Below are 21,707 nucleotides of genomic sequence, written 5' to 3'. Positions count from 1 at the left end.
TTTTCTTCTTTCTACTCATGTTACTGACCAAAAAAGTCTTACTTCAGTTGGCCTGAGAATTTTTCATGCCTGTAGCAGAAAACTAAAATGAAGATAATCCACCTACCTATAGAAGACCTACAGAGAAACAGGCACTTTCTTGTAAACATGTCAGAAGTTTGAAATTATGAACATCTAATCACGAAGCAGACAGCCTCAGTACTGACACCAGACTCAATCTAGATGATATGAACAACTACCTTTGAGTCTTGTAATATAAAATACGGGAATAAATGACAGGCCAAGGAGCATCTCCCTGCATGACAGCTCTTCTGTTGAGAATCAATCCTCTTTTAGGGTGAGAGGGTGTCTGGGGTGGACAGCTTGGAAGATTAGAGGTTGAGAGATTAGATCCTAGAGATTAGGACAGCCTCAGCAGAAAAGACAGCTGAAAAGGTGACCTGAGAGTTCTCTCATTTTTAGGACAGCCACAAAAACACCTCCCTAGAGGATAAAAAATAAACACACAAATTATAGCCTATTCAGGGAGCTGCAGATCCCTCAGCCATTTTACATACACAATTACTCTTGCATAGGACAGTCTATCCTCTATTATGGCTGTGCTTTGATATTTCTGTTTAAAATATGTATCTACCATATATATTAGCTGGCTCATTTCCAAATTTACCTACATCTTTCCCTCTGGAGTGACTGGAGTGCAGGAACCCGTATGAACCTTGTCCAGGCAGCCAGTTGCAAAGAAACTTCCTATCAAGAAGGGATGGCTAAGAGGGTTCTCCCTTCAAAATTACAAAAATGGGCGGAAAAAAAGCAGCTAAGTTTCAGAACTAAACATTCAGTATCAGTGAGTGAGAGGGATATGGAAACATAGGCTCATTCTTTTACTGTGGCGTTTTTAGCTGCTTCTGCTGGCTTCACACTGGCTGCTGAAGACACCTCGGGACGAAAAACCCTGCAGAGGAACAAACCTAAATAATACAGAATACTACCATGTCTTAAGCAGAACAGGTGACAAATTCATGCTACAGGTCATTAAGTTATTTAGCTTGCTCATAAGCATTCAAATGCACATATAGGCTAGTAATCAGACACATCAATAAACTTAACCATCACTCCGGAAATGTGGCTCTAAAAATTATTTGTTTTCTATTTATTTACCTGAAGACACAGAATCTCTCCTTAAAAACAAAACTTTAAAAAATTAATACAACAGCCTTTGGGAGAAAAGATTTATTTTTATTGCTCAATACCAAAGTAGAGGAACTTTATCCTCAGCTGGTAATATTAAACATGATGAGTCAAATGCACCGGCGATGTTAATGTAAATGCAAGTTAAATGCTGGATATATCTGGCTTCGAGTGTTGAGAAGCTTAATTCCATTGGATCTGGAACTCAAGATAATGTCAAAACAGCATTAATTACCTCATGAAGGTTCCAAAAGAATATTTTAGGGCAAGAAACACAGGGAAAGGTAAAAAATAGAAGCAGCTTAAAAGGATCTGCTTTAACAAAGCCAAACCCAACTTCCTTATTTTTTTATGCTACTATGCCCATTCTGCTGCTGTTTTCCTGCACTCACTGAATGCCAAAGACAGTCTTAGAAAACAAAGCAGCTTGAAAGAAAGATCTGCAGCCAAAATCCCAATGCTGATGATTTCAATCCTCAGAGGAGGCACAAGACAGGCTAGGGGTAATTCTCAGCTTCTCCCTGCTGATTCTCAGTCAAGCCTGGCTTACCTCTTGTGTCAAGAAAGGTGATATACAGGAGAAAAGGCCTCGAAGGATGCTGACTTAGAAAAACCAAGTAAATTCACTAGTCCATAAGTGCTGGTAGTCTCTCAGGCTACTAGAGACCATACATGTCCAACTCCTTCACACAGATGCAAACAAAACACAAGAACAGATGCCACAATATGCACAGAATGCTCTATAATAGAAACACCCACATGTAAATTTTGTCTTAAAAGTGATTAAAAGTGAAAAGCTATCCCTCAATGTTTTTCCTTAACACTTATACTGAACAAGTAAACTTTTGAACATATTCATGGTTTTCAGATGTCCCACTCAAGTCTTCCTTTTAAATGTAGATGCCAAAGCCAATTTTTCTCACCCAATAGCTGACTGTAAGAAGGATACTGCAATACCTCAAGCACTGAAAATGCATTACTCTTGCCAACACATTTCTCTCTGGTATTTTCTCAGTATTCCTTCAACTACAAAGAAAAATATTTTGAAGTACTTCTCCATTATGTAACTTGCAAGGCTTTTAAACATTGTTCACAGTCAGATATTTAAACATGCTAAAAAAGTAACTTGCTTCTCTGAGGATGCTTTAATATTCTTTCCATCATTCTTCTATCATTAGATTAAATAAGAACAAATCAACATCTTTTAGGGCAGTCAGAGACTTTTTTTTCCAAAGTAAACTCTGCTATTACAGAAAAAACACTTGTTTACAGGAGCTAAAACTCGCCCCACCCCGCCGCCCCCCATTTACATACCGTCAGTGTGTGTTAACAGACCTGAATCACTTGGGGGTTCCAAGACTTCCTTTTTCATCGGAAGTCATGTTATTAAGCTGAAACTCCAAACTGGCCTGACATACATTGTTCAGCTTAGCTCTGGATTTCTCATGCTCTTATTACAGAAGTAATCTTAGGAGAAATATTTGAGGTTGTAGCACTATTTTCAAAAGCACTGAAACTTTTGTTTTGAGCAAGATCTCTCCAGACCTCTTGAACAAATGAAGCACCTCAGCAAAAAAAAAATTTAAAAAGGTAACTGTTAAAATAACTTCATATTAAATGCCTACGTGCATGTAATCAAGAGTGACATCTCATTAAGAAAAGACAACATCTAAAATCCTGTGAGAAATGACAACTTATTTCTCCATTGAAATATTTGGTTTGAATTATTCTGCCCTCTCATGAACAGACAGCAGCAGATCTTTTTTCCCCTTGAAAACAGGGAAAAATCAATCAGAAAGCAGATTCTGTTATGATGAGGAGGGCATGGGAAAAGATATGTTCTTGTATTTACAGGTACTAGAAATCAATAGTGTTTATGTGTGAACAGGCCTGAAGTGTGAACATTTGAACACTTCTGTTATCAGAGGCATGAAACACTTTTCAGGTTGACAGACATATATGACAGTTTTAAAGCACTGACCTGTTCTGTAAGGAAGCATACTGTATTGCATGTGTGCAGAAACTTTCCAGACTCACATTTATCATATAAAAATGTAGTCAGCACCTGAATACTAGCTATAACTTTATAGCCTCCCACAGTCACATAAAATTACTGCTTGTCTTCTCCCAAGAGATCACCCATACCATTGCAGTCCCTTCTGCCCCCAGAGAGCCCAGACAGCTTCTCCCCTCACTCCTGCCCTACCTGCTGTCTACTCTGCAAACTCTACAAAATTGCCTTTTATCTAGAGAGCAAATAAACCCTGCCCCATGCTGGGGGCATGCATTGGCTACCCAGCAGTAACCTCTTACCAGGTGAGGCCTGAAGGCAGCAAATCTTCTGTATAAAGCAGGTGATCAGCACGAGGTTGTTTGGTTGGTTGGGGTTTTTTTTAAAAAAAACCCAGGAGAGTAGGAATATCTTGGGCCAGGTAAAAGCACATTTTCAGCCCAGAGGGATGTTTAAGACATCAGTGGATGTCTTATCTAACACCTGATGGTACCCTGAAAATATAGCAATGGACCTTGCCAACATTTTTCAGAGGTTACTTTGTTGTATCAGGTATAATTTATCATGAAATAAGTAATGCCAGTCATTGGTGACCATCGGAAAGATACTGGCTCAGCTGAAGCCATGGTCACATTATAACATCTCACAGAGCCAGCATTTTTTCTTTTGACTAAAAAGACTCACATATATATACACTGCATAACAGTATGCTTTCTATAACATACAGCCCAAACCACTTTTTTTTTTTCCTGTGCCTTGCCTCAACTTAAAGAATTAATGAATCTGCTTAAGTTTTGGACTACATACTAAGTGGAATCTTAACACTTGTTTATTTCTGGAAGATTGTCAACTCTACATTGAAACTTTCTGTACAAAGATATCATTATCTTTTGTGCTTCATAAAGTTGCATTTGTCCCTATAATTTATATAGGGTATGAAAGTTTCTAAGAAAAATATCCAGAAGTATGGGAAATTCTGTGATCCGTGAGATAACTGCACTACTTTTCATGATTTTACTGAGGAAAGGATCAGAACTACAAACATTTAAAAGTCATGAAGGCCTTGCTGCAAATTAAACTGCCCTTAATTTGACTTATTTCCAAGACTGCATAAATTAACTGGACTTCAGTGAAGTGCTGGGCGAAAGAGTCCACTTGTATTGAGCACCATAAGCAGACTTCAGTTTAGGAGAAATTCTTGACAGAAAATATTCTCATAATTAAAAATACAAAAATTTATTATGGAAGATACAACATAGTTCATCATTCTCAATATTAGACACTTATACAAAGAGTTACATCTTGTAAAAGCTAAAGATAGCAAAGGATGTAAACCAGACACAATACAAGGCTTTTAAACAGAAAATTATATCTTGCAGCAAAGTACTATCTAAAGCTATTTCCAGAGGAATTAGTTTGTGGTTGATTCCCAAAAAGTTGACAGTAGAAGACTTAGCAATTAATTCTTCTTAAAAACTGTTACATTATTCTCAAAATTATTTATTACCTGTCAGAGAAGAGAATATGACTTGCAAGAACTCTTTTCATTATGAAAACCAGTGTTGTTCTCTCCTCTCTGCACCCAAGACAAGGGCTTTAGATCAGCCAAAAAAGTCAACCTTATAAAGGTACTTTCAAAATAAAATAAACTCTCTGTGGAGTTATGATTTACCTGGTACAGAAATTCTGGTACTGGTGAAGTGGTGTAATAATAGTGCATGACCACACATCAGTCTGAGTCTGACTTTCAGTTTGACTTTCTGCGTCAAAGTTATCCTCTACATCAGTGAATAATTAAAAAAAAAAAAAAAAAAAAAAAGACTGTATCATGTTTGATCTCTACAAATCAAAGAAACCATAACAACTCATTGCAGCCAGGCATCTCAAAATCAAGTCAAGGAGCTCATTAAGTTCCAGCTAACTGGCAATTTCTTTATCATAAAACACATCTCAAGACAACACAATGTAAATAAAAATCAGGTGAAAGTGGTAACACTTACAAAATTGAACCTTTTAATCACAAAGAGATATAGGTGGTTGGCAGCAGTTGCTGGCCTTGCTCTAAATTGTAAAGTTGAAAACGAGTTCATAGAAGTCTTCAACGTCCTAATGTGAACGTTCTGCTAATGTTCACTACCTAAGGACAAGCTTGGGCATTTAGTGTATGTTAAAAGATTGTGACAAAAAGTTATTCAATGAAAAATGCATAAAATTCTCAAAGCTATGCGGACTGTGTTTGACAACGTCAGAGAGCTGCTCTATTACTATTTACTTTATTTTTGATTAAGTTCTTGCGCTGATTGACTGAACTGTTTCTCACTGCTATCACACAAAGGATGGAGAGTGGCAACCTGTGTGGAACCAGCGTAACCCACACCCCAGCAGAATTGTCTGATTAAGAATTGAAGGGAATGCTCCATTTAGAACAGGCTGGGGAGCAAAAGCTGATGAAAACCAATAAAAAGTTTCTAAATGCAGAGAAGGTCACAAGGAGGATACTGGCAGACAGTACCTCCTACTGTTACAAATAGCATCCTTGTCTGCTCAGCAGTCCTGTAGGTGCAGCGTAATTTACTCTTATCATCGACATTGTAAGACATTTTTCTGTTTCCTATTTCCGGAGGGCTGGAAGGAACAAAAAAACAGGGGGAAAGAAAAATACAGAGTTTTCTGCACAAAATATAACTGTATGATTTGCTGTTAAGGGCAGCTGTTTCTCCGAGCTGCAAAATACACAGAATTTCATATATCTGATCCTCTGCTAGAAGCAGAGGCTAGAAGCCAATTCGTCAAAACCTCTATCAAAAATACAATTTTAACATCTGTTTGGGCTTTCACTTATCTCACTGCTCCCAGACACTATTGATTATCATTATCTGCAAGTCTCTAGTATTCTAAACATCAGCAGCAAAGGGAAATGAAAGTGAGCATTTTCATACAAAGACAGATAGAGGCTTCTAGGGCAGAATGAAAACTGCTGGTGCTGACTGAAATCTGACTCTAACTTAATCTCATCTTCTAGAAATACATTGTCAATAGAAAGGAATAAGATACAGCCTAAACTAAAATATTTATTAAAACTATAATGAAAAATAAGGAATTTCACCAAGGGAGAAAAGGCATTACATTATCAGAGACTGGTTGCTGTCTGCAATACACTTCCTAGGAGGGCTATGTTGTTGTCGGTTTCTTTGCAACAGGCTTCTTCTCATACCTTTGCTGTATTATGTGGTTGACTGGACCACAGGAACAGGATATGAAATATATGGTTGGTAGAAGCTCTGTTGGAGAACATAATTAAAGTTTTTGCTTTAGCACAGTAATCTCATCCTTGCCGTGGAAAACTATAATCTTCAGAAAACTAGAACCTCAAATAAGAAGGGTATAGGCTTGAAGCCTTTCCCTCTCCATTCTTCCCAGCTTGAAATACGTACGTGATTCTATATCTGTTCCCAAAGAAGTAGGCCTCCCTTTCTTCCCCTCCTCCAATACCTATACAAATCCAGGGTAAACAATGTGTATTTTGGAGACCTGCACAGGAGATTTTACAACCTTCAGTGCTCAAAACCAGGAAGAGCAAGAGAAGTCTTCTCTTAATGTCATTCAGTCATCTTTGCACACATCAGGATGACCAATCAGTCTTTATCCCTTCCTACCTAACACAAGATTATTTCCTCTTTAATTTGCAATTCAAAAATAGAAAAGAAGATCATCCCGTGCTCAAAATTCTACCGTTGGTAGAAGACAAAAACGAGTCACTGCCATGTTTCAGACTCTCCATAGGTTATGGACCAAGAACAGACAGAAAATTGTTGCTATTTTCCAAGTAGTTTTGTTCCATCAACATTCCTACAATTAAGAACCAAAGTAAAGAAGTCTTCAAGTATACAGATACAAGAACCTAGTGGACTGTATCATCAGAACCACTTCTAGACTAAGGGAACAATTTTTTTGTTTAATTGTTCAAAGCTCTACAGTCACGTTTGTTTGTGTTCCTCTAGCACAACACAGACTAACAGCAGATTTTGACCATTCACAGTGACATATAAAGTAAGATTTAGCAATCATCAGACACCAGAGGAGGGAGGAATCCATACAGAGTTTCTACTGTAAATAGCGGGTTATCTATTCTGGGGAAAAAAATTGTTAATTTTTCATGTTTTCAGATATTGGAACAGCTTGCCCAGAGAGTTTGAGCAGTCCATCTCCATTCTTGGAAATTTTAAGACCTGATTGGTTAAAGCCCTCAGTAACCTGGTCTGTCCTTACAGTTGACCCTGGTTTGAGCAGGAGGTTGAACTGAATGATCTCCTGAGGTCTCTTCCAAACTGAATTATCCCATGCCTCTATGTTCTATTGTACGAAAAACCCAAATAAGCAGGATTATCCCCCAAGATTTCAGTGCTTCATCTTGTTACCAACCTGCATATCCCAGAGGTTAGCTTCATGACTTACATGTATGTGAATTAAGAGACAAAAGGAGAAGGATGGGGCAAACAGGAAAAAAAGAAGGAATATTTTCTATCTCTTTCCATTCAAAACACTGCTAATTCAGAAGTCTCCTTCCACCCTGTTGGTAAAGAGCTCACAGTAAAAACAGAAAGCCCTCAAAATTTGATGCAGAATATTATAATATTTTCATTACGAAGTTGGATTTACGACCCTGAGAATCATTAGACACAACAGATGTTTCAGTCATAGAAGAGTTACATGATTTCATGCCACACTAATACACAAATGAAGTAGGCAACAATGTCCAAGAATCCTCATTTGTTCCCATATTAAGATGGCGCATAACTACAAGCCAACCTTCAGCATAATATATGAAAAGCAGATTAGCTGTAGTCTGGCGTACTATTTTATAGACAGAATAGCTATGGGAGCTCAGTTTAAATGCTACATCCATGCTGGCTGGTTGCAAGACTTTCATAAATACCTCGCTTTTTTCAGCTTTCTCCTCCCTAAATAACTGCTAATTTATAGTTGCATCACTATGAAAACTGGCCAGATAAAATATTTTTACATACCATTTACACTACTGATTAGTGATAGATTATACATATAAATCCAAATACAACTACTGAATAGACTGGTTGTCTTGGTCTCAGTAATTTATGGGGAACATCACTGTTATCCAACAAAGCAACGAAGTAAAAACATGAAAATCAGCTTCGTAGATAGCGTTTGAAATGAAGCACATTGAGTTCTAATGTACCAACCTTCCAGACACTCAATGGCAAAGAACATCCTGAATCCAATCACCTGCCACCTATCTATTTATGGCAGCAAATTTCTTTTAAAGATGTACACACATACACACAAATGTATGCATATACATATGTAACTTATATGAGGGTATGCAGGTATATAGACCATAGAACATTCTGCAGAAACACCCAAATCACTGGAGCTGTGACACTGTAAAAGGACTTAGGACATAGATCCCTGTAGTCTGGCATACCCTTTTTCCAAGTGCTCTCCAGTGATCAGATGATGCAAAGATTCCTTTCTGAGGGGTCTCATCTCCTTGGACTGTGGAGATGTACTTAAAAATAAAGGCTTCTACACACAGGGAGGAAGCACTTGACCTGTTGGCAGGTGGGAGATATTTTGGACATAACAGAACCGAGTGACACCAATACTTACTTGGCAGGCATTATAAATCAACTGATGTTCCAATTTTTTGATCCCTAGAATCTGCTGAAACATTTCATAAAGCTGTTCCTTGCTCAGAATCAGCTCCGATACAGCACTTAAGGCCATTCTATTCGGCTGTTTGCAAAAGTCCTCTTCTCCCTTGTAAATGGCATCGTATTTGGCTAGCCAAGAACTTAACACTGTCTCTTTGCTTAATCCATCAATTTCTGGCAAACTTCGGACTCTCTTTTCTATGTTTTTCTTAAAAACATCTCTGAAGTCATTTGCAGAACATCCTCCACTGTGGACCATTCTTGCAACTCGGTCACTCTTGAGAAATACCTTTTAAAATAAAAGAAGAGGAAAAAAAAGAAACAGAAAAAGTTAGGCATGGACACAAACACAAAACAATCCCTTATAAATAGATTACAAGCTAGTATTTTGCTTCTGTGTAAGATGGATTTATAAGAAAGAATTACACAGGTCAAGTTTGCTATATTTGCTATAGAGAAACAAGTGACCACATTGAAAAAGTAAGTTTCTGCATTGAATAAGTACTTAAACTAAGTAGCTTTTATGCACAAATTTACAATAGCTAAGCTAGAATGAAGTTTGAATTAACAGCAGCTAATTTGAAACTTACCTACGAGACTTAATTAATCTTTTCTCCGTGAAAAGCACAGAAGTCTAAAGTTACTTGCAAGTAACTCATGGATAAACTACACTGTCTCAAATGATCTTTAAGCCAGCCAATAATCTCACAGAAGATGAGACAGAAATCCGGGGAAAAAAAAAAAAATAGAGAAATACTACAATCAATATTAACACTAGAGAGAAGAAAAAGTCAGAGATACAGGAACTGATTCTACTACTGTAGATACAATAGTGGAGACACAATACGGGATTCTGTGTAAAAAACCAACACAAAAACCCTCTCCCAAGTACACATACTCTTAAGATACAACAAGGCAAATTACAACAACAAACCAATTAAATCAGCATCAGCATTCTGCAAGAACTTTTCAGTGTTCAAGGATGGTTGCATCCATTTCTTCTAACACAGGAGTTGGCAAGGTTGATCCTTCCAGCCACTGCGTGTGGCCAGCTCACTTCTAGTAGCAAGTCTCATGAAACTGTTCCTATACAATATGCAACCAACAAAAAGATGACCACTGCAGCATGACCAGCTGTGTAAACAACAGATGTGTGCCTTGGATAAGGGATAAACTGCATCATGCCGTTGAACAGGTAACTCAGGGAGAACCACCTGGCTTCCTGCAGCAGAGGGAGATGGGTTGAGGCCCTCCACCCTGCAAGGCTTGGCAGCTCAGGGACTGCTTGGGTGCCAACCAAGCACAGCTGAAATTCAAAGAACAGATGTGATACCATGTAGTCTAAACAGATTTCCTATCCATCACCTTTCTGACTTTTCTTTGCTCTCTCCAATCAGATGCTATGAAGTGAAAGATGAATTAACTACGCATTTTCAGATAGTCATTTTAGTCACCAAGAGCTATGAAAACACAATGAATGGAGATGATAGCACAGTAGAGCTCTGACTCCATATGCTATCGCATGTTGGAAGACAGTACACCTAACAACCAACCTAAAATACTACTGTCCTTCATTTGGAAAATACAAAACAGAGAGTAGGAGAGGAGCTAAAAAGCTGAGCAGAGAGGAGTACACAGGTGGAAACAGATAAAGAAAAACATACTCTAAAAGTTCCAGTGCTTGTTGATGCATCCCTGTAGTGTATTTTAAAATGCAGTTACTTACAAAATATATCTTTCAACAGATATCCTAACTGACATTGTACAGAAGGCTGCAGATTAAGCCTAAAACTACTTGCCCAAACAGATTACTCAAAAAACCCATCATCAATATCTGCTAATCACATTTTATGCTCTAATTGTACCATGATGGATTTCCCTTTTTGGAGACATAAGTATTTAAGGTTAAATTCTTATCTGTAACGGGACCTGACACGGTTACTGTCAATTAATGCCGATATTAATTTCCTCAAAATGGTACACAAATATTGAATCTCATTTCCAAACAAATAATTATCAGAAATTCCACTCAGCAATAAAACTTATCAACACAAACAGGTACAAGGATATTAAGCCTTTCCTTGTTTTAATGGTCTGCAATTATGATTCATTCATTCCTCCAACAGCTTCACTAGAAAGCAAATAGAAAAGAAAGTATTTTTAAAACGATAACTTCAAGCTAACTTCAGCTACTTTGTACCATTCATAAACAACATCAAACCTTCCATCACGTTAGTTTGCATACCCAATGAGAGAAAGCAGATGCCGAAGGGTGAAATAAAGAATATTTATAGGCTCTTCCCACCCAAAATCTCATGTTTATCCAAGATTACACAACCCTATGTATTGCTAATATAACTGGATCAGTCTAACAAACAAAAAAAAAGTCTGCAAAATACACACTGTAAGATCATCAGAATTCACCTTTCATTACCTTCTTTCAGTTACATTATTCAAAACCATTAAACCAGAATGGAGGGACTGAAAAGCTGCTAGTGCTTCCCTTGACTTATGAACCACAGTACTGAAAATTTGTTTCTGATTTTGAAGTTGATTTTCTAGGAGACTGCAGGAAAAATCTGCTCCATTTTTTCAACACTTACCTGTGGGAAAGGGAGCACTATTCTAACACTTGGTGCCTGCAACACTGACAAAATAATGGCGTGTTCATGCTGGGCAAAACAACAGGTATGTGCAAATACAAAATACAATTTGCATGTATCCCTGACCTTAAAATGTTCCCTTCTGAAGTGTTTCAGGTCACAAACTGTATTTTTATTAAATTATTCCAAGATAATTCTTTTGCAAAAGATACAGTGGATATTAAAGGAAATTACTCAAAATATAAACCCAAGGTGTGAATAACAGACTACAGAAAGTACATGGTTGGCTCTGAAAAAGAATTCATTATACCTAAAGCTCTTACTGTATCACTCCTTTTTGAGCAGCAATTTACCCAAATTTTTCCTGAGGGGAAAAAATGTAAAATCATCTTTAAAATGAACTACTTGTATTTGAGATAATTAAAAATAAATAATAACATTTGAACTGAAAGACTCCATTTTCAAGACTTTGTTTGCAACAGAAAACCATAAGAGAAGGAAAATGCAGTTAGGAGTGTACCATATGTGCCTCAAATTTGACACAGTAAGATGCATTAAAAAGCTATTAAATGTCTCATTATTCCTGTTCCTGAAAGACATATGGTACACTTCATGTTAAATGCAAAATCCTTTGCTTCAGTTATATTTCTAGAGATTCGTCTCCTCAGTTTCAAAGCCTTTCTGAGCCATTTTATGGCTGCTTTTTAAAAAAAAAAAAAATCTAAATATTAGTTTAGGGGAATTGCTACTGTATAGAGAATGGTATGCCACCAATTTCATGTCAATGAAGTTACTGTTTCCATCATTGTTCCAGTAGCCCATCTGCCTGTGGGTCCAGTCTAGGGATACATACATGCTTCACAACACTGGTGGTACTCTGTTGGCAGCATTCAGTTTTAAAATGAAATATATAAGCTTCTGTAGTAGTCTTAATGTAGTTTGCCACTTCTTCTTCAATGTGGATTAGATGCGCAGCCCAATCATCCCCATTATGGAAAATATTTGTGTTGATATCTATCTTTAAAGCAAAATACTAAGTAAGTGCATTCACTAAATTGTTGGCTCTTCTTCCCTTTATTCTTGTATCTGAAATGTCTGATCATTAGACTAATTAAATAATCATTCAAGACCCTACAATGTTAAAATGTTATCTCAAGTCTCTCAGCACTAGGGGGGAAACTGGAGAGAAACAAATATTAGAGGTTTGAATGTAAAATATAAAATACCAGAAAAAGATATAGTGGGGACAAAGAAATCTATTTCTACTGGGAACTAGATTTGGGAGATAAGCCATAATCGTTTGGAAATCCTCGTATTATTTAGAAATAATTGGACAAGAGTCAAAGTTTTTAATGACGTATTTCCTGTTTCTACCAATGTTTTCTGGACTTCCTCAAAATTCCTGGAATAACACACTTTGTCAGTCAGCATTTGAATTTTTAGTATCATTATTGGTTCCTTGAATCTAGGTCAACATCAACTCTTCATGTTACCCACTGCTAATAAACTATCAAACACCAAAAAGAAACGCCCTATTAACACATACAGTACATTCAGGAAGAAATAGATAGTTAAAAGACAGATTTTGATGGGCCCAATATACCCCCTTTGAGGAACTTGTTCAATTCACATTATTTAGAGCCCTTCTAAATATTCTTGGACTGAGCCATACCTACAGCCTTTGATAGATAAAGTTCTCCTCATATCATAACCATACAAAGATGATCAGGTAAGGAATTAAAAAAAAAAAAAATCCTTAATTTCTTCTTCCCTTATAATCACAGTAACAATTATAATTTGCATTGATCTACTGAAGAATGGTTTAAATTCACTTTTTTCCAATCATTATACATTTGCAATTTCATATGTTACAAATGCTAGTAAAAAGATTAATTCAAAGGAGTCTTTAGCACTAGATAGTTACAAAATACATAAATAAAATACAAAGGTGCATTTCTGTTTAAGAAAGATGAAAAAGATGAAAAATCATCATTTAGCAGTACCTACAACTTGAGAAGATATTGGAAATATTAAACACAGAACTGTTTTTTCATCTTCTAGCACATACCCCTTAAATAACATTTCTATTTATTGAACATCATACCAAATTTAACTAACTAAATATGCAGGCAACACAAACATGACAAATTGTCCACTGTGAAGCCTAGAAGAAAACATAAGCAATATGCAAAAGAGTTTGCATAAACTCAACTGTAGATAACCTTTGCCTTTTATTTGTAAACAAATGAAATATGTGGTCTATTAGGCCATGCATTACAAACTTTTACATGTGTTTTCTTTCATTTGAAGGACACATACTGATGGATTCTATTAAGGTCACCTTTTTAGCCAGTTTGGAAGAAAAAACCCCAACACAGTAATTATAAATATCTATAATGTTTCTACCAGTTTGTTTCAGTGGTGTTATTAATAAAAAATAACATTTTGTAATTCTGCAACACATATCAGTAAAGCACGACCTTACAGCTACTTGCTTGTATATCAGTTCTAGCAGAGCCTGACTCAGCTCTAGGCACAGCACCAACTGGCAACACACTAAACTCGCACTGACCAAATTATTTTACAAGCTCTTTTATTCTCTGGCAGCAAACTTTGCAAAAGGGTTTGATAAAGAGAAAATTTATGATCTAAGCCCCTCCACTTTTTAAATAAAGGACTGCAAAAACAAACAACAAAAAAGTGCTCTAAACAGTACATTATCCCAAAAGGGAAAAAATATATACACCAGGATATTTAACCAAAATCTCACTTTCATATTAACATTCTCTTCCAAAGTAAACCACAGGAAGTACCCCTCCCCTCCATTATTTTTAATTGCAAAAATGTTGTGGTTACAGTAAAAAGCTCTTGCAGAACACCACTCACACGTGTGGTATATGCAGTGCTACACAATAAAAATCCTTGGTTTTGTAGGTAATAAGTTATAATGGAACACTTTTTTCAACATAAAACTGTCTTCTTATTAACCATGTGAAAATTGAAATTTTAGTTTCAGGGAATGTGTGTGCATATATGTGTATTATATATATTAAAAAGCGTATGTGTCTATGTAATGCATGTGTGTATACACACACAGAGAAATGCACTGCAGTGAGTCATGTTCCTCCATCACCCATTTTGGAGACAAACTGAATTCAGCTATGACTTATTGCTGCTTATGTTTTGAGTAGAAGTTCTGTGTGGTAACATAGGATTTTGTTTAAGCAAAACTTGTTTGCTCTTTTGAAGTTCAAAAGGGTACCGAGAAGGGCAGAAGGACCATAAGAATCATTTCACAGTCTCTGAAAAGGAAACTCCTTACTCATCTGGCCTCTGTACTCCTTCTAGTAGTGCAACTGCACTGACATTCTCAACTTCATTAAGCAAAGTAGCACTGGGAACTTCATTTGCCACAAGAGCAGCTAGAGATTTGTCTTCATTTTTGACAGTCACTGCTGTTCTTCTTGTTTTGAGGAGATCACATTTACACTCTAGACACGTCCTGCGTCTTAACAGCCAGGGCTCAATGGAAAAGATGGCTGCAGCTCAAAATGCACACTACGTCTCTGGGACAGTAACCTTCTAGACATACTAGACATCATCTGAGTCAGCTTCCTTATCACCTTTCTTTACAACACATAGTTCAAGCTGACTAATAGCTTTTTTCACTTCTGTTAAATTCTGTCATTACTGAATCCAAGCTCTTGGTATCCTAAATATCACAGCACAGTAGTAGGTGGAATAGAACACCACAGCTTTTATATACAGAGAGGGCCTCTAAATAATGGTTCACCCAGGAGTTGTGGTAGATTCCTACTTCAGTTACCTTGATTAGTTGTATGCCATTCTGAATTAAGCATAAAATGTCCTTGTCTTCCAGACTATCAACAACAGCTGTAACAGTTCCCTCTGCACTGGTGTAGACAATAGGAAATGCTTCATTACCCCCACTTGGATACTTGTAAGTGCTCCAATTGATGCTGCACACTTTATTTGGCTTGTGTAAGTACACTATCTCCTCCTAATTAGGACTATCCAGGTCTCTGCTTCTGTTGGCCTCCTGAAGCTTGCTGCAACCACTGCAGTCTGGTCATTTGGGTAGCACCACTGATCCAGACACATTCTTTAATGGTGAAGCTCTTCCAAAGACTACACTGGGTGCTGACTCCCACATGGTCCTCTTCACCTGAAACAAAATGCTTAGGCAAGCAATTCCTGATGCATGGATGGGATTGTGATCAAAGCCGACAGGGCACCATCAAGGCTGCAAAGCATAACCACTGGGAGTATCTGGCCTCTCTTCTCCAAGCCCCAGTCACATCCTGTTCATGAAGAAATACACCTTTAGGGCATTCTTCCCAGTTGGAGCTGCAGCTTGTCACAGAGGCTCAGTCTGCTTAGAGTTGTGTTGCTTCACTGTATTACTGCCACCAGTGATGGCATTACTGCTCTTTAGCTGGTGGGATTCTCCTTGGACAGGTGGGATACACTTCCCACTCCTGTGTTTTGTGATGCTGCCATGTCAATCTCCTGTGCTTTTGTGTCAATCTCCTGTGATTTTGGTGAAGGTGAGGACAGACCCATGGTCCTCAAGATAACAGCTGCCCCAATTTCATCTTCCTGCCATTGTTACATTGTTACTTATTATACAATACTTTAATCCTACATTCATTGACTATCAATGCCCCCACATAAACCTTTAAACTTTAATCTCTCTCAGGAAAAAAAAAGAGAAAATTTTACTGTAAGGCATGTAAGGAAAGTTCTGCCTCTGACATCATACATGCCACCTTTCAAGTGTTTCCAGAGCTTTCAAACTGTATTCCACACATAAATTATATGTCTATTGCTATGTGAGGGCCAGACACTGTCTCTCCTACACCAGCTCACAAAGACAAAGTTATCCAGATCTCCAATATATTTATTCATGCCAATGTACTGCAACTGACATTTGGGGCATCCTTAAAACACACTAACATTAAAACTGAACTTTTCCATATAACTAAGAAAAAAGGTTGTCAGATAAGTCTTACAGATATTTCTCTTTGGAGATTTTTTTTTTTTTCAGGAGAACCCTATCAACCAGACACAGACATACAACCACAGAGCATTTTGTCCTTAAGGAATCATGCTTGTATTAAGGGATATTTATTTTTTTTTTACTTTCAGCTTGCTTGAAACAAAGCTAGAACTGTATTAAGATTAATGGCAACTATGTCTTATTAGAAATTGTCAATTAAAATTTAAAAATATAAATGAATAGAAGTACCTCTTTGATAAATACTGAACAAGGGCAAAAAGGACTTTGACAAAAGTCCAAGGAATACTCAAGTTTGTGAATGCTTTTCAGGTTTCTGATGTACTTTTCTGATGTGTTCTCCACTCAAGCTCCTGGTGTGCTTCTTACAGTTATCAGAACTCTTGAGTTTATGACACACACAACAAATTTTTAAAAATGGCCAGCAATTTTCAGGGCTAAACTGAGCTCTAAAATTTCTGCAAAACACTATAATTCTCTTTCTAGGAACTAAAAGGAATTGAAATAAGTTCTTACTTAAAAAATTGATGTGACATGCATCATCATGCTGTACTACAAGCATTACTTTATGCAAAACAAAGCATAGGACATTTGATGTGTGATATTAAATAGCACCTTTGCTGCTACTGAACTAGCTCCTCAAAGCCTCTCATACAACAGCTCATTAGCAACTTTCATGCCATTCAACAGCTCTCACCCACTTCTTAAGGTCCTTTCTGTTCCACAGGAATAAAAATATTCCCCATTTCAGTCATTAATGTGAGCAATGTTCTCTGGGACCAGCACACACAGCCCTCGGTAGTTCTAACAAACTCTGAAACCACACAATGCATCACATCGAGAATCGGGACTAGTTTGATGAATGTGCAGAAAAATTCTGACAGTTTGGAGAACAACTTCCACAACTACTTATTTTAGGAACAAAGGCTTATGCCTAGTAGGTATTAACATATATTATAACCAACAGTGTTTGCTGCTATACCCTGGAGCTGCAGAAAAAACCCACTGTTTCAGATATGACGTTCTCACTACACTTATGAGAGAGTCTGGCAAGAAATAAAAAATACTCCAAAAATTACAAAGTTGATGTTGAGATTAGGTTTAGTCTGATCAACTAATCAGACTACAAGAACAAGATCATTTTCAGCCAAAAATCAATAGGTTATGCAGTAGCTTCGTACATCTAATAGTATATATTAATTATTTTTATGCTAGTTGAATAAAATTACTGCATTAGCCATTGAAACAGCATTTACATTCTAAGAGACTAACAGTTACCAGTGCATTTTAATAACTACTTTTAATAACTATCATCTGCTGAACATGAGTGGAAATTGAGCTACTTACCGAAATTTGCTCATTATTTTGAAATCAGAAGTATTTTTTATGTTAAAAAAAATATATATATATATAAGAGTGGCTTGCAGGTCTTCCTCCCTCATTCCTTTTCACCCCCTAGAAATATCCTCCAGGCACTATTTTGATTTTTTTTTCAGTGAAATTATGAGTTAAAGAGCCATTTTTCTTTATTTGTGTAAGTCTTCAGAACAGAATCCTTACCTTCAGGTAAAAGCAAAACATACTCAAATTTTAAGAGATCACACTAATAAACTCATTTCTCTATTTAAGTATTCCTGTCATGATTTTGTTAATCACATGTTTCTTCTCCTAAAAGTATACTACACACTACAGTTTTTTCTAATTCAGGGGAAAAAATGCTTAAATAACAAAAATCTTCAATTTTGGTTAACAGCAAGTTTGTTTTTAAAACCTCCTTAAAACATCACATTACATTAAGGTGAGAAAAAGAAATAAAATTTAAAGTAATAAACCATCATTGTCTGAGGAGACATAATATTAATTTAATATTTTTCCTCTTTGTTTTTAAATATGTCTATTATCCTTCTGGAGTATATTAAGCTATGATTTCTTCTTATCAAGAGTAATGGTTCAGAAACCATCACAAGTTAATGTTTTCTTTGACCCTTTGGGGCAATATCATAACTGCACATTGGACATTTCCCACAGCTTTGCAACCAGCTGTCTGTAAAAAAACTCACCAAAACCCAAACTCTTGAGTATTAAAATGTGTGCTACTTCTCTAGGCTTATATGCTTGTAAGCATAATACACAACACTCTGCACTGGGATTCGTTTCTTTGCCTCCTTTTTCAAATTGGCCCAAGCAATTGCCCACAGTCTTCCCAAATTTCTGTTCCTGATGTACTCATGTACTGCAATGTTCGTGCCCTGGGCACAAGAACAAACAGAGCTATAGTGACAATCACCATAAAAAATCCACAAAACTATTTCACCCAGAAGCATTGTTTTCTCCTGGATTCATTTATTAAAGTTATCCAGATGCCCTTTTAGAACAAGCATATTTATCCTCCTTTCAAGGCTGACAACAGCAACAATAGTTTTTGCACCCTGGTGAGATATAGGAAGTTATATCCTGTTGCCTGTATGAGCATAGTTGTGGATTACTTTAGCAATAGCTCTACTTGCCACAGGCACGGCTATCTTCCCTTTAGAAGTAGAGTCTGCCTTTCTGCCAAGCCCCAGAATTCACTGGCTGGCTGAAGTATGTTGAGGGACTTTGTGCACTGTTGTATCGGTCCTCAGGTGGTATGAGCACTGTGGAGGAGTTATTCTCCAAATATCACCTGGATGTACAACTCCAAGGTGATCCAACTTCCCTCCCGAGTGACTTTGCTCACACAGGTAATGAATGTTCGATCGGTGTGGGCTGATCCACAGCAACATATTCATTCAGCACTGACAGCCAGAAAGAGACGAATCCTCTTCCCCAAAGATAAGACTCAATTACCTTCACGCTAGACCCTGCATGAGGGTAATTACAAGCAAGCAATTACAAAAATGACTTCTCGTCTTCCAGCTGTCTATGTGAGGGAGAAATTAGCTGATAAACAGGTAAAAGGATACCACAAATAGATCTGCATATTTCAAAATGTTGTAATGCCTGGTTTGTTGAAACATAAGAAACAGCCTGCTGTTAAAAGAAGTCTCAGACTGCACAGAGTGGATCTAGAATAAATCATTAAGTTCAATAGTTCCAAAACAGAAGAACAGAAATGGTACTCCAGCTGTCAGCCTGCCCAGGGGCAGATGCTAATTACCATCATAGCAAGAAAAACCTAAACTCCATGCTAGACATGATGTTTTCAACATCTATCTTTTTAATGTATTGAGCGATACAGACCATAAGCACAAGTAAAAGTATTTTATACTGATTTTGTACTGAACAACACACAACCCCAACGGGAGAGAGAATAGTTTTATGCTTTGAAGCACACATCTGTTTGCCTGCAAGTTAAATGCAGGGGTTGTCTTGCTACCAAGCCAGACCAGTTACCAACAACCTATTCTTATCCTATTTTCCCAGTTCATTCAAGACTTTGCAATTAAAGAAGACATGAAACTACTTCAGCACAGAGATACAAAGCAGAGGTCTTCCTTGACCATGTATGGAACTTCCTCCTCCACTGTGTAAGGCTGCAACATGCTCACTGTCCTTGGTTATATCCATCAACACCTACTTGGCAAAGAATTCATTTTCAAAGCCACTTTTTGCCAAAGTGCATTTTCTCAGTCAGTACAGTGAAATTCAGCAAGCATTAGGAGCTCATCAACACATTTCTTCCAGTTTCTTCCCTCTTTACAAAAGAGCTGAAAACTTGCTCAGTATGCTGATCTTGCCCTACCAGAACTCCTCCCTTTGGAGACCAATGGAAAGCTCCAGGTGGCGAGAATTTTAGAGGGTCTATTTTAGCTACCATAAGACAGAAAAAGGCTGTGAAGTTGAATGTGTATCACAGCATGCCTTGGAGATATCGCTGAAAAAAGACTTACTCTCACTGCACTATTGATTCCATTCATTTTCCAGCAAACAAATTCCAGAAGGAAGGTGTCTGACCCTAACTATGAGGGAAGAAAAGTGAAGGACAACAAAAGCAGCTAGAAATAATAAAGCAGAAAGAAGAAAGAGGAAACTGAAAACTAAAAGAAATAGACTTCAAAAAGGAAACATATATACACAAAAATACTAAGTCGCAAACACCGTCATGCCAAAAGTATTAGAAAAAACATTTACTTAGCATACTTATTTATTTAACAATCACAGATGATGATTAGTTTATGCATAACTACCTCCTTTCGTACCTGCAAACTTGAGAAAAACACACAGCTGTTCAAAATCAATAGCCCACATTTCCATTTGCCTTGCTGAGGAACTCCTCAATTTGCTGACTTTTTGGAGTTTATTTAGTGCTGTACAAAATACAACAAACCCCAGCACTTTATCTCTTATGATAGCGTTTATCTCTTAGGATACAATCTTTCTAAATACAAAATCCAATTTCTTGCATTAACTTTGAGAAAAAGTGAAGTAAACAGGCAAATATAATAAGGAAGGGAAAACAGTCTTCAGTTCACTGAATCTTCCACTCGTTTTTATTCCACTTGGCCGAAAAGTGGAAGTTATGTAGGTGACAGTTTTCATCATTGGTATTGCACTAGGCTCATTTTGTCAGAGATGAAAAGAATTGGCTATTTCATTTCCCTATTACCATTAATGTTCTCCTGCATTAACCATTTTCACCTAAGTATGGATTAATAGCTTTGAGTTTGAATGAACGTACTACTAGATCTCTGTTTTTAAACATAATACCAGGTAGCCTATAGTCAGACTAGCTCTGCTGAGATCCTTTTGGTGCCTATTCTCCACCACCACCCTAAATACTTTCATTTAAAATGAAAAGGACACTGTTTCAGAATAATTCTTTTTTACTCATCAAGATCACTTTTTCATTTCCAATTTATATATTCTGCCAGTGCAGATGAATGCTCAAAAAGCACATGAGCAAAGAGAAATTGGGCTGAAACCATCTGAAACATGACCACATAACATTATTTATTTTCTGTCTCTGCTTTAGCAACTGAAAAAGTGTCAGCAAACTGACAATTTAAGCAATTAACCTGCCACTTTCTTCCTCTGTAGTATTTAGTTTTGGTGGTTTATTTTTTGGTGGGGTGGAAGGGGTGCTTTTGGCTGGGGAGAAAGCATAAAGCATTGAGTTCACTCTGTGTTCTAAGGAAACTGGGAAAAAAATCACAAATACTGCAAAACTTGGATAGTCCCTAGAAAACAGAGACAAG

The 21,707-nt window shown here is 37.1% G+C and overlaps 1 protein-coding gene across 10 annotated transcripts in view; it reads right to left on the bottom strand.

Moving 5' to 3' along the window:
- Positions 1-21,707, bottom strand: part of CADPS2 (calcium dependent secretion activator 2) — a 321,289-nt gene that overhangs the window by 202,797 nt on the left and 96,785 nt on the right. For all 10 annotated transcript variants that reach the window (XM_074870153.1, XM_074870154.1, XM_074870157.1 and 7 more), the window contains exon 3: positions 8,846-9,178. In XM_074870153.1, the coding sequence (XP_074726254.1) occupies positions 8,846-9,178 (333 nt within the window). The remainder of the gene's footprint in view (positions 1-8,845; positions 9,179-21,707) is intronic.

This window comes from Strix uralensis, chromosome 5 (assembly GCF_047716275.1).
Source record: "Strix uralensis isolate ZFMK-TIS-50842 chromosome 5, bStrUra1, whole genome shotgun sequence".
NCBI classification, from domain to species: domain Eukaryota; kingdom Metazoa; phylum Chordata; class Aves; order Strigiformes; family Strigidae; genus Strix; species Strix uralensis.
Note: the sequence above shows the minus strand (reverse complement) of the source record. Positions and strands in the feature narration are given on the sequence as shown.